General features: G+C 30.8%; 1 protein-coding gene across 3 annotated transcripts; it reads left to right on the top strand.

The window, feature by feature from the left end:
• Positions 1–7,117: 7,117 nt before the first annotated feature.
• LOC106360988 (protein DETOXIFICATION 39) lies at positions 7,118–12,997 on the top strand. 3 transcript variants are annotated; one of them, XM_048738792.1, is made up of 9 exons: positions 7,118–7,280; positions 7,376–7,694; positions 10,421–11,052; positions 11,385–11,441; positions 11,855–12,093; positions 12,195–12,313; positions 12,385–12,471; positions 12,586–12,651; positions 12,756–12,997. In XM_048738792.1, exons 2-8 carry the CDS (start codon positions 7,383–7,385, stop codon positions 12,646–12,648), a joined length of 1,509 nt encoding a protein of 502 aa, XP_048594749.1. In that variant the 5' UTR covers positions 7,118–7,280; positions 7,376–7,382; the 3' UTR covers positions 12,649–12,651; positions 12,756–12,997. The 3 variants fall into 3 exon arrangements, with proteins under 3 accessions (XP_048594749.1, XP_048594748.1, XP_048594750.1); XM_048738791.1 differs by lacking the exon at positions 7,118–7,280 and having other exon boundaries at positions 7,293–7,694; XM_048738793.1 differs by lacking the exon at positions 7,118–7,280 and having other exon boundaries at positions 7,466–7,694; positions 10,425–11,052.
• The last annotated feature ends 1,790 nt before the right edge of the window (positions 12,998–14,787 follow it).

Here is a 14,787-nt window from a genome sequence, read left to right as displayed (position 1 = left end):
TTCTTTATGTGGTTTTGTTTCACTTTGATATATCATAGACTCCTTATTTGTTAAGAACTAGAGTTTTGTTGCAAAAAAATAGCCAATAACAATGAATAATTAAGTTTACATGAATTTCAAGGTAAATATTAAAGATGCAAAAATCATTAACTTAGGAAAAAAACTAAGATTATGAGCCTAGATAAGAAGAGGTCATGGGAGAAAAACCACAAGATTAGTATAATAGCAAACTTATTTCATGAAAAAGTACACAAAGTTGTTTTACTTACCTTAGAGGCGGCTTATTTGAGTATGAAAACGTAAGTTTAACTTGTCCACCATAACTTTCTTGTCTTGATCGCTAATTTAAATTCTTTTGAGTTGTTAGTCTTTACGTGATGGAGAAAAATGTGGGCTTAAACTTAATTTGATGGTAAGGACCACAAATCTTTGTCGATTTGACAGATTGCTCTTACAAACATATGTTTTTAACAATGTTCGAGGCTTCTTGTAACACCCGCCTTCTCCTCTCACGAAAACGGAGTGTTACTATCAGTAAAATATCGATTTACATCGAATTATTCAAAATCAAATAAAATACTAAAACATTTAATAAAATAGATTCAAAAGAAATATTTCTTTTAATTGAATTACAAAAATATGTTAAATAAATCGAATGTAAAACCGAAATAAAATATGCGATACCCAAAGATACAAAACTGTCCAGATATCTAACACTCGACAAACTAACTTGCAATGGAAAGAAAGAGGGGTGAGCCACATGAGAATCACTCAGTGAGATATGGGATACTAAACACGCAAACCATTGACTCAGTAATAAGACTCCCACTATAAAAGTTTAGTTCTAAAATGAACAAACATGATACCCTAACACATCACACAAAACAAACAATGCACTGATGGTACATAGCTAGTCCATACACTCCGCATTCTCCTCATACATATATATGATATTATAATATGTGTCGCTAGTCCAGACATCAGACATCTCTGGAGCCCCGCACTCCACCACTATGCGTCAATATGTAAATGTCTATGCACCCCGCACCACACAATATACGTCTTAAACGTCTTTGGGCCCACGTACTCATCCACTATGAGTCGCTAACTCAGATGTCTATGTTCCCCCGCACTCTATACGTCGCTAGCTCAGATTTATCTAGGCACTCTAGAGGTATTCATATGCGTTGCTAGCTCAAATATGCATTATACATAAAAATAGATATTACAAATCCATAGGAAAAACCTAGTTATAGGTTTCTTTCTGACATACACACACTCCACCATGAATAAAAATTAAAAAAGAAAAGAATATTATCATCAACCTTTATCATAAATCAATATTTGTACGTCTATAATTATGAGTTGAACAATCAGTTAATTTGATACAATACCAAAGAAAGAATAATCGAAAACAAAAACGTTGACACCATAATATAGCTTTGTTTAGCCACTGGCAAAGGGAAAATGTGTTCTCAAAGTTTCTTCATCTTTCTGCTTTCATAAGAACTTAGGGGGCTCAAACTCTTGAGTCTAAAAATAAATATCAACTCAAGCATTTGTGTATACAAAATCATATGCGATGTGCGGGCCTGCCCTAGTATATATATATATATAGCTTATACGGTGTTTTTAATAATTCAGTAAACTTCTGCATCGTAGTTCTTAGAACGCAAATCATCTCCAGATGGCAAATGAGGGTCAAAATCAAGGAGAAGCCCAACCTATGAATGTCTTAGGTGTTCTTAATCATTCCAAAGTGAATGGATCACTGTGGTAAAAAGAAACTTACATATATTTTATATACGTGATTGCGTTATATTTTTATTTTTCTCTACAGCTACAAATTAACGTGATTCCCTAATTACTAATGAGATAAGAACAATCATTCGATCTGATTTTCCTGGCCTGTATTGGAATTGGTCAGCTACGCTGCAACATGTAAAAGATGTACACATTAAAGGGATATCACAGAAACATTACATATACAAAAAGATAAAACCGTCAGAATATATTTTTCTTGTTTTATGTTTGCTATGACTATAGATCAAATGATGAGACTTTCAAGAAAAAGGTGCAAGACATTTCTGAAGAAATGCAGATATCAAAGAAAGGCTGAGCGAACTTGAAGGATTGGAGAAAGATGATAGCTATCTTATGTCCAGCTATTCTGTCCACTGGTGTCAACGTTAAGTTTCAGTTGGCTGCTTTAGTTATTTTTCTAAGTTCTTATTAGTTTTTTTCTCAAAGTTCTTATTACGTTTATCTAGCTTTCAAATTATCATTGGGGTTTCTCTAATAATGCATTGTTAAACTTTTTAATATTTTCTTATTTAATAAAGTTGGTTATTTGGCTTTTTGTGTTATTATAAAAATATATTTGTTCTCTGTGTGGAGTATCACCTAGTTTCATACTCCATATGTTCCTAGAAGATCTATGTTTTAGAAGAAAAAAAATTTGTTTCAAAAAGATACATTTTTTTATATTTTCAGTGCATAAATTAAATGTAAATTGTAAACTTCAAAAAACATAATTGTATCTATTAAAATTCTATTAGTGAAAACTTGTGTGAAATAGTTGATTACAAAAAATAATGTATTGATAACTAAAATTTGATATATCCCCTATATATTATTTGAGAAGCATTGCAACATTTTTTTGTAGCCACATGTCATCACTAGAATGATTTTTAGAATCCTTAGAGAAATAGGTTGGTCCATCTAAATATATAATAAGCTTTTTATTAAACCACAATAAATACACTATTAAATGTGCTTCATTATTTTCTTAAATAAGATTACGGAATTGCCTAATGTGGCTAAAGTATATATGACAATTAATAATTTTGAATAATAAAGATTTGATAAAAATCAGTGTGTATTATAATTATATTTGTTTAATTTTAAGCTATTAAAATAAATTAAACAATCATAGTAACTATATAATAAAAATTTAAAAAATTATTTATATATTATATTTTGAATTTTTAAAAACGAGTATAAATTACTAAAACTGTTAAAAGTTTCACATTTAAATTTTGTGATCTATGATTTAAAACTTTTGTTATGACATGATACAAATAATTAAAAAATAATATAAGTTGAAAGTCTCATTTAATAAGTATCAAAAATAAAAGATATATAAATATATGTATCATTTTAAATTAAACTATATGCCATATAAAAATATATAAATATCTTAATTTTGAAATTTACTTTGAACATTTTTTTTTGATAAACATTTTGAAAAAAATATTGACAACTTAATTTTTTAAAATATTATAAATTACTTAAATCATTAATCCCATAATGAAAATTTTGTTATCACTAATTTAGACTTTTTGCTATAACATATACAAATGATAAAAAAATATGAGCAAAAAGCATTATCTAATAAATATTAATATTAAAATATACCATATATATGTTACTATCATTTAAATTTAATTATATATCATATCAAATAGAAAAATATTTTTTCGATTTATAAAATTTATTTATATGTTTGCACCAATTTAATTATATAAGTAGTAGATAATGACTTTTTAATTATTCAATATATATTTATTTCATAATATGTTATAAATATATAATATGTAAAATAATTTATATATATAATGTTTATTCCGCGCAAGGCGCGGATCTTAACCTAGTTTTCTTAATAAATGTGAAAATCCAAAAATATGGATCTTTTAGCTAATATGGACGTTCCAGCTATTTTATAGGTCAACTACTAATTAGTAAAGAAATTTAGTGAAAACATCATTAACACTCGAGTCAAAGTCTTAGGGAAGAATAGAAAAAAGTGAAAAACTAAGTAAATGAAATAAGAAAAAAAATACGCATAAAGTGTGTGTCAATTGGTGTATTGTTTTATATTTTTCGAATCATGTTCCCATTGGATCATTAGTGGAGCTTAGGTCGACACTCTATATAACTTTATTTAGACTCGGTTCGAATTTGGCTTTACTTAAGAAACTTTAAGGAATTGTTATTTTTCCAAATTTTAGCTGTACTTAATTTGTTCCAGCCATCCTAATAAAAACAAGACTTTGAGCTACCAGGTGCTATGCTTTTAGCTAACCATCATACACCGGTTGAAAGTTACATTTCGCCATGTTGTTTGTTGATAGAATAAATGAATTTATTTGTTTCAATTCTTGATTTCTTTCCATTGGAATATAGAGTATATCAATCATAACCATAAATCTTAAAAGTATATATATGAAATCTAGTCACTTGATTACCTTCTTATACACAGGGGCGTCCCTTGGCACAGCCAACTAAAGCATGGGCCTTGGGCCCCCATATTTAGAGGCCCCCATTTTTGAAAATTTTAGTATAAGTTTTTATAATTAATTTTGGATTTCTGTAAAGTAAAAAAGAATATACCAGCATCAAAATGAATTAAAGTCAATCCATTATTAATATGTTAGTGAAAAAACAAAAACAAAATAATAAAAACAAAATGGATTTACAATTACGTAGGCCCCCAACTTTTTTTTTGGTTTAGGGCCTTCATAACCATAGGGACGCCCCTGCTTATACATATAATATGAATTGGTTGTTATTGGGTAACCACTACCCTCTTCATCAGTGGGTGTGAAATTATTTGCTTATAATCTATTTGTAAATCAGTATTTCTTTTAAACAAATTTAGGCTCATTCTTATGCACGATGACAGATCTAGAGGATCCGATATATCTCATTATTTCCAAATGTTATCTGTATTATTCCCCCTAGTAGTATTCGTGGTCAGGATACAAGGGGGTACCACTTACCACGATCGTATACTCGTATTCTATCTCATTTATATGGTAGTTTTATATCAGATGTAAACAGTCACGTGCCGATATTCTAAGTTAGTTAACTCTCTTAACTAAAACATACCAAACTACACGTCGACAAAAATGGAAAAAAAAATCCAAGCATAACAACCCACTTTCTCGTCTCACGCGTCTGACACTTATTATTAGTGACCAAATCAACCACATAGTCATTTATCATTTGAATAGTTGGAAGCGAGTGATTTGGTTATTTTTGATGATATGTCTTTAAGGTATCGATCGGCGTTTGAATATATTTACTGGAACGAGTAGTTCATTTCTAACATTATATTCAAATGTTTTTTTTTGGGGGGGGGGGGGGGGGGGGGGGGGGGGGGTAAACTGCTTGCATATTCAAATGTTTTACGCATCCATATTTTTAGTATCCGCAATAAAATCTCAGGCACCGCTGGACCAATGGTCCATTGTTGACATTTCGAAGCTTATTATACAGCTAATATAAGTTAGAGTAAGTATATAATAATGATTAAAAAAAATAAAACTATACTTCGGGTCTAATAAGAACAGGAGGAACAAAATACCTATTAGAAATTTAGAATTAAGACTTTCTCGTACTCTTGTCCGTGCCAACTGGTATTTTATATGCAAGCTTAACTGCTCGTACTCTAAATTATAAAAAAATCAAGTGGTACATTCCGGGTACTAAGCTCATACCCAAGACCAAATTTAAATTCTGTAAGGAATATAAATCATAAATATTTTAGATTGTTTAGTTTCCAATACTATTTTATGATATTTTTGAATATAACTGGAAGCATCTAAACTACTTTTGTAATATATATAGATATATATGCATTGCATCACATTTTGACAATGCCCAAGAACTTTATTGATATCAAAGTTCGCTTGGTAGCCTGATGCGGACGACGGCTTTGCGTAAGAACTTATCAATGATCCACATATTGCGCTAAGAGTAATTAATATCTAAATATTATAATCCAACAGTTAATGCCCAGTTGTATAAATTTGTAGGATTTGTAACTACAACAGAAAAATTAATTAATGGTGGGCAAACCGACCCAACAGAATCCAAACTGATCCAAACCAAAGTATATGTCTAATCCGTTTGGTTCAAGATTTTATTAACCCACTTTAAAACTAAACCAAACCAAAAAAATCGAAGTGTTTTTAATTAGATTAATTAAATATACTAATAATATTAAAATTTAATATATTTAACCATCTAGTCTAAACAACTAAACATAATTTTATACATTTTACTTTTAAATGAATAGAATAAACACACTTAAAAATAAAATAAAAGAATATGAATATGAATTTTATACATTAACATCAAAACAGAAAAGTTATTTTATAATATTTATATTAGATTTGAAGATAATAATATAAAATTATTATCCGGTGCCTTTTCCGGTGACTTTTCAAAGTTGACAAAAAATAATAATATAAAATTATTGATAACATTTTCTACATATTTATTGTGATGTTTGATTTTACGTTTAAATAGAAAGGAAATAATAATTTAGTATCAAATAATGATTTGCTTTTATAAATCATAAGTTTGTAATTGAACTAGAACAAAACTAAAAAATTAATTCGGCTGAACTGAAAAATACAAACAAAACCAAATTAAACCGAACCAAATACAAACCAAACCGAATTAAAACTGAATCGAATACAAACCGAATATAAACCAAACCATACTAATTTGGGTTGATTTTAGTTCAAGATTTTTTAGACTCAAATAATCCAAACTGAACTCCTAATTAAACTGAAATGCCCACCCCTAAAAATAGCCGATTAAGGTGTACACGATTTTTCTATGCAATTATTCTACTTCTCTTTTGACTTTTTATTGCTCAATCTTTCTTTGCAATTTAGTAACGATTTTCTACATTCTATTAATTAATCTACACATTTCCTTCTTCTTTTTTGTTTTTTTTTTTCCTTGGATCCCACCTCGGGGTTTCATATCGTGCTTCTCTTGAAGTCTCACTCCATTTTAAAAAGAACATTGACACCTATTATCCCATACACACTTTTAAAAAAGGTTATTTTCTCTGCATCATCATAGCATTTCGCCATTCTGATTAGTGATTATGAATACAATCAATTAAGGTATACACGTTATTTATATTCAATATTTTACTTTCCTTTTTTTGGGTCAAAATTCAATATTTTACTTCCCGTATGAGTTTTTATTTCCCAATCTGACATTGACGATTTTGTAAAGATTTTCTACATTCTATTATTTTATATAATTAATTCTACACTACTATATTTTTTAGTTATTTTTTAGCAGATCCCACCCCAGAGTTTCATGTCGTGCTCGCTAAAAGTCGTACAGTCCATTTTTAAAAGAACACATACACCCATTTTTCAATACACACCTAGTTATTAAAAAGTTATACCCCAGTACACACTTATAAACATTAGGTGTCACCACTCCTGGCTATATATACCCACAGAAAGGTGTTTTTCTTATCTTCATTTCAGAACAGATCCTCAAATCACCTCTCAGTCTTTATACAACCAATCTCTAATTCATTATTTGATTTTGTTGTTAGAAACATAATGGATACGTCAAGTGAGGCGACGGAGAGAGCCGATCTCCAACGACCGTTGGTGGAACAAAAGCCTCCATCGGACGTCGGACTCGAGAGCGTTTTAACGGAGAGTAGCATTCCGTACCGGAAACGCTTGTATTTAGGCGCGTGTATAGAAATGAAATTACTTTTCCGGTTAGCACTTCCGGCGATACTTGTCTACATAGTCAACAGTGGAATGAGTATCTCTGCACGTATCTTCGCCGGACATCTCGGCGGTCAAGAACTCGCCGCGGCTTCCATCGGAAACAGCTGCTTCAGTCTCGTCTATGGCCTCATGGTAAGTTTACTTTTTGTGTAGAGCGGTGGAGACATATTGGTATTATTATAGTTGATTTTTCTTTACTCGTAGTTAATGTTAAAGGTGGCATTTTCTCGCATCTTTAGGAGGTAACTAATAGAGTATTAACTACTCTTAAACATCGTTTACCGTGTTAATATTAATTTTGTAGAAGTAATCTTAGCTAGTTAAGTTTAACGATGCCTCCATTTGGTTTTTAAGGTCAGCATGTACACCTAACTAAGCTTTCCTTCCTCATATATTAGAAAAATTGATGTTTTAGTTTTTTTTAAATCTTAAAAGACTATTTTGACATTTAAACTAATGCAACTTATTCTATAACTTAAATATAAACTAATAATTAAATATATGAATGATAAAATTGTATGGATAAACAAAAAAAATCTTCTTTATAAAAACAAATACAGTTTTAAACTAATTAAAACTTGAAAGTGAATAGGATCTTATTAATATATGTGAAAAATCTATATCATCATCACATATATTCTTTTACCATCTAATGATCTGAATTCATTTTCCAACAGATCTATTGAACTGATTTATTTATTAGTTTTCTTACCATTCAATGATTTTGTGCCACTTGGTTAAGGACTACAGTCACAATACTTTAAATATTATTCACTCTGTTTGTTGTCTTAAAATAAATGAAGGTTGGATATATTTATACTCATTTTCCTTCTGTTTCTAAATATAAGATGTTTTAGGTAGTACACACTTATTACAAAAATTACTTTTTACCTAAAAAATATCATTGAAATTATCAACCAACTACAAAATAGAACTATTAAATTTGATTGGTTATACAGTTTTTGATAAATTTAAAGTTACATAGAAAGATGAGAACATTTTATATATTGGAACACAAAAATTATTCTAAACATCTTATATTTCAGAAAATATGAAATATTATTTTTAATTTTATTAAAAATTGTGTAACTAGTTAAATTTTGCAGTCATTTGTTTAAGTGAAATTGCACTCTCTACACTCCACTTATCATGTAGAGAATTTGGGGGCTCTAGACTATTTAGTAAAGATTTCAAAAATTTGGAGGTTTAGAACTTTTTTTTTTACAAATTTGGAGATCTATTTACATATAAAATTTTTCAAAAATTTTGAAGGCTTAAGACAAATGTTTCATTAGGCTTGGTCCAGGACCGGTTATGCATTTATTTAGGCAAATATCATAATCTACTGTTTTGAACTGTCCAACCAATTATAAAGACTAATATCCCTAAAATTACTATAATCATATTTTTCTTTAACCTTGCAAAAGGGCTTATCTGTATTTTCCATACTATTTAGATTATTGTTCAACCTAACTTTTAACTATTCAAGGTAGATCCTTAATTTGTACGTTGTTTTACTATTTTGGCCCAATTAACTTTTTTTTATTGGTCAAACAATTTTTAAATAATATTTGTAAAATTATTTTGTGGAGAAAAATAATTTTTTAATTTTTGTGCAATGAGTCAAAAGATCATGTATTGTAAAATAGAGAGAATATCATATATATGAGTACTTATTTTAAAAGGTTTTTTTCTACACTTCATTCCTTAAAAATACATATTCTAGAAAAAAATATATCAAAAAGATCAATTTTTATATTTTCTTTTATTAACTAATTGCAAACTTTAAAAAACTTAATTACACTAGTTAAATTTTTATTGGCTTAAAATTATGAAAAAAAATAAACATAAAAAACTATGCAAATTTAATATAATTTATTAAGATATGTGAAAAATCTAGAATATATAACTTTAAGAAACATACGGAGTATTTTCTTCCCCCGCAATGAATATATAAATCATACTATCTAAATTTACTTGAGATCTTATTATTAATTTATTATTAATGCATTGAAATATTGAATATCATTCTCAGTAAGGAAAACTGTGCACGTCATTTTTTTGTGGTTGATGGTTACGGTTTTGTCATTATGCTGAATGGTTGTTTGTTTGATAAAACCTTGTAAGCATATCTTAAACGAAATAATAAACTTATTTGATGTCAAGTACACTTATGGGAAAGGTTCATAAATCATAAGTATTAAAAATCACCAATTAGTATTCCTTCATTTTCAGATTAGTTGTTGTTATAAACTAAAATTTTGTTAAAATCACTACAATTAGTATTCCTCCATTCAATTTGATAAAGAGAGAATACTATTTAAGTTATTGACATTGATATTAACAAAAAAACTGACTTAATAACTCAACATTCGTTCTTTTAGCAATACACAAAAAAAAGAGAAAAACAATTCTTAGGGATCGAAACTTCGCATATTTTTTTTTTTTTTTTTTGGTAAAAATGTAAAGAACTTCGCATATTTTTTTGTCAAAAAATGATTTTGGAGTAATATAGAGATTAATCTATTCTCTTTGCTAAAAAGAGAATGCGTATTTCTTCTTCTTTTTTTTGTAAATGCGTCTTTCACTTTTCTATAAACGTGCAATGACGTTTTAGTTGTTGACTATAACCTTTCACGAATTAAAGTACGGTTTTGCTTGATCATCTGTGTCGTACAACATTTGTAGTTAGGAGTAGCAGTCAAACACGTTTACTTTTCTTTTTGTATTTTAGTGTATAACTGAGTTATTATTTGCCATGATTTAATAGTACTAGATATAAAAATTGTAACGAATGACCGATTTTAACCTTTTGACATTTTTTTATTAATTTACCTTGTTTTACTTCTTTTACACAGTTAGGTATGGGAAGTGCAGTCGAGACTCTATGTGGACAAGCACACGGAGCTCACCGTTACGATATGCTTGGGATCTATCTCCAAAGAGCAACGATAGTCCTCGCTTTGGTTGGTTTACCCATGACACTACTATACACCTTCTCGTATCCGATTCTAGTCTTATTAGGTGAGCCGAAAACGGTATCGTATATGGGTTCCTTGTACATCGCGGGCCTGATCCCTCAGATCTTCGCTTACGCTGTTAACTTCACGGCCCAAAAATTCCTCCAGGCACAGAGCATAGTGACTCCTAGTGCGTACATCTCAGCTGCCGCTCTTCTCCTCCAGATCTCGCTAACGTATATCACTGTTTACGTAATGGGTTTGGGGCTTATGGGCATCGCTTATGTCTTGACTATATGTTGGTGGGTTATAGTTGGAGCCCAGACTTTGTATATTACGAAAAGTCAGAGGTTTAGACACACGTGGACTGGTCTTAGCTGGAGATCGTTCCAAGGTCTATGGAGTTTTTTCAAACTCTCTGCTGGTTCGGCTGTTATGATCTGTCTAGAAATGTGGTATTCGCAGATTCTGGTTCTTCTTGCTGGTTTGCTGAAAGATCCTGCTCTCTCTCTAGATTCCCTCTCCATCTGGTATGTCCATTATTAATTTATTATATATCGCGGTTTTATCATATTTGTTTTCGTTGTTCGGATCGTTTTTGGTTCATTAAGTCTTGACCATATTAATCCCCAAAAATAATTTGAAAACAAAGGAGAAAGATACGTGAATATCTTTTTAGTTTTGTGTACATCATGGAAACTTCCCTGCCTAAATGATCTGATAGAGATTTTATTTTGTTAGAAACGATGTGAGAAGTGTAGATATTTAACACAAACATTTATAAATATTGCTGAAACTTTAGTTTAAACATAATTTGTAATTAAGTAAACTTTTTTTTTTAACATTTTTTTTCTTTTTGCAGTATGTCAATTTCAGCATTATCCTTCATGGTATCCGTAGGCTTCAATGCAGCTGCAAGGTTAGTATTTATATTAGTTCTGCATAAAATTATAAGATATTCATTTGCATAAATATATTGTTCAAAAATATTTGGTTTCAATAAAATAAGTATATTAATATGCATAATAATTGGTTAAAATAACTCATACAAAGTATAATTTAGAAATGATTTATACGGCGATATCAAATAATAATAGTTTATTTATCATGATACAATACAATATAAAAATGTCACACATACAAATAACTAAAACCATTAAAACAACTATAAATAATATTTGACATTACAAATTGTATAAACATCTATAGTTATTTTAAAATAATAACTGCGGGTCAAAGTTTAGAATATTTTTTTTATTTTCACAGTTCTAATCATTAAGCAACATGGCAGAAACTAAATTATTAATTTTTTAAAAAAACTATATATGATAGTGTACGGACAAGTAATGAGCTTGGAGCAGCAAATCCGAAATCGGCATTGTTCTCTACATGGACGGCTACTGTAGTTTCCTTCATAATCTCCGTCGCGGAAGCCCTGGCGGTCATGGCGGCACGTGATTACATCAGCTACATTTTTACGTCGGACCCTGAGGTGGCTAAAGCTGTCTCTGACCTCTGCCCTTTCCTCGCCGTCACCATCATCCTCAACGGAATCCAGCCAGTCTTGTCCGGTACATTCATGCAACTAAGTTGTAGTTAAAACCGGAGAAAACCAGTACTGTACGTTAACCGAACCGGTCTAAATAATTTTCGGTTTGGTATTTGTTTGCAGGAGTGGCTGTGGGATGTGGATGGCAAGCATTCGTGGCATATGTGAATGTTGGTTGTTACTATATAGTTGGTATTCCTGTTGGCTGTATTCTCGGCTTCACTTTCAACTTTCAGGCCAAGGTTTGTTAAAATTCTGTATAATGTATGCTTTATTATTTATGTTTATAAATAAAATGTGAAAATGATGATAGGGAATATGGACCGGGATGATTGGAGGTACCCTCATGCAAACTCTCATCTTGCTTTACGTCACGTATCGAACTGATTGGGACAAAGAGGTTAGTGTTGCATGATATCATGTCACAACTTATTGATTCTTAACCAATTTTTATAAGTTACTTTTGAATTGGGTGTATCAAAATTATCAATATTATTATTCTGTAATTATTCAGGTGGAAAAAGCTAGAAAGCGATTGGATATGTGGGACGATAAGAAGGAACCTCTTCAAAATTAAAGAGTAATGGATTAAATGAAAAAAAAAGTACATTATATTTAGAGGTAGCTAGCATTGAAATTTAATAATGCGATATAATACTTACAGATTAGTTTTACGAAATGCAGGTATTAATACTGTGGAGTGGGAAACAAGATAGGAAAAATAAGTGTTGTCTTCGGAGGTGGTTTTTTGAAAAGAAGATGCTTCTTTTTATTATTCCAACAGATGTGGTTCGAAAAAAAAACAGCTATTCCACCAGATTATTTTTTGTTTCCTTGGAAAATTTTTGTGGCTACATCTGATGGATGGATTACTCATTCTAATTAAGTAGTATTCTTTAAATGACATTATTATTTTTGATGACATATTTGATTATTTATCCTTGAATATACATATATATATTGTTGTAATACTTATTGGTGAATTCAAAGAATTCGATATATTTGTGGGAACCGAAATTCGCACTGTCGATTTTTGTAAAATAAGAAAAGTCAAAAGACTCTAACTTTGCCAGAAGTCTCGGATTCTCCGCGAGAGCCAACGGCAAGTGACCAAATAAATGCGGAAAATATTTAAAGACAATAAACGAGTTTAGAAAAAGTTGATCTTATTTTGAATATGCGTAAGCGCGTTATAATCATTACAAAAGATGATAAAAGCTTTGGCCACAAGAGCTGTCAGCGAGTTACATAGTTCTAGCAACCTAAAACCTTAAACCTAGTTGAGTCGCAGCTCGATAACAAAAGACGAAAAAGGCACAAAAATGTTTTGATTTGATTTCGGACTGAACCTTATGAAAGGCTGCTACGTACCCCTTTCGAAGATCAAGCCGAATGTAGTTCAATTGAAAGAGTAGAACAAGAGATCGAACTGCCTACGTGAGTTCGTCTAGTAATCAAGTGCTAGTCATAGAAACAGAACATGTCGAGAATAATGCCTAAAAGTTTCTAAGTGTAGAGAGTTCTAAGAGTAAAAAGAATTATCACTCTGCATCTTCGACCTCGACATCCTTATATATTCCTCTGGAGGCGGTCTGCTCTTTCCCTTTCTGCCTTCGGTCGAGTTTATCACTTCGCAGAAATATTCCATTTTTTTCGATCTTTGTATTTATCTTCGGAAACTTCACATTTATCCTCCGAACTTGACATTTATCTTCTCTTGCATAACAAAAGATAAACCGTCCTAACGATTGGGCTTTATTTCGTATAAAATCATTAGTGGGCTCTTAGCCGCATTTTGGCTCTTTCGGGCCGTTTTCCGACTTAGGCGTTTTTACGATTTTATAAAAAGAGTGCTTTCGAAATGATGTCGATTCCGAAGAATATTCAAATTCCTCGTATAGCGTAGGCAATTCGAGGTGTTAAGCTAACCTTTGCCGTTTTATACGATCAATCCGAGTGTTATTCGAAAGAACGAGTTCTTATAGTTTTTAAATCGTAAAGTTCCAACGGTGACTCCGATCGAGATGAAACAAGAGCATGTTCGATCTAATCCCGAAGGGGGAGCTACGATGATGGAACGAAGGCAGGTTGATTGATCCAACTCTCCCCGACGGCTTGCTCGATCCAACTCGCCGAACGGGCGAGTTGGTCGATGTATCCGGTCCAACTCACCATCCTTCGGCGTGCTAGACGATGGGTGTTTCGCTGTCCGGGATCCGTTGTCCGAAGCTTTGAGTAACCTTTCTCGAAGACTTATTATGTGAATCATTTTTGGAATAGTTACGAAACTCGATTTAGGTGTTCCCACTTCTCTTTTCTTTTTGAAATTTATCTCTCTTTTTTAAAGAGGACATTTCTGGAGAAATTTCCGATGTTGATTCCGCTGAACCGATTTTGACCCCAACAATATTATTGCTCAGAAGAAAGAAAATTACTTAAGAAATCACAAGTTAAATAATATTGTAGATTGATATTAAAATAGATAGGAATATAATTGTTTTAAAGGCAACTTACCAAAGTTAGAATAAAATCCTTTAAAAGGAAATATTCATACTATCACTTGCTTAACCTTAGATATATGGTCTTTTCGTATATTATGATTGTATTGGACTTTTGTTTGATACCGCAAACTTGGGGAGGATCGAACAGATATCATAATGAGATCAATCATACTAAAACAGTGGATTTCATAACTAAATGAGAACTTTTGCTTTAT

The sequence above is a fragment of the Brassica napus genome, chromosome A8 (genome assembly GCF_020379485.1).
Source record: "Brassica napus cultivar Da-Ae chromosome A8, Da-Ae, whole genome shotgun sequence".
NCBI classification, from domain to species: Eukaryota; Viridiplantae; Streptophyta; class Magnoliopsida; order Brassicales; family Brassicaceae; genus Brassica; species Brassica napus.
This window is presented reverse-complemented; position numbering and strand designations above follow the sequence as displayed.

Excerpts from the sequence above, each read along its gene's own strand:
- LOC106360988 (XM_048738792.1), top strand. The coding sequence starts at position 7,383 with ATGGATACGTCAAGTGAGGCGACGGAGAGAGCCGATCTCCAACGACCG. Across the intron at positions 7,695-10,420 it reads GTCTCGTCTATGGCCTCATG|TTAGGTATGGGAAGTGCAGT; the intron begins GTAAGTTTACTT and ends TCTTTTACACAG. Across the intron at positions 11,442-11,854 it reads GGCTTCAATGCAGCTGCAAG|TGTACGGACAAGTAATGAGC; the intron begins GTTAGTATTTAT and ends TATATATGATAG.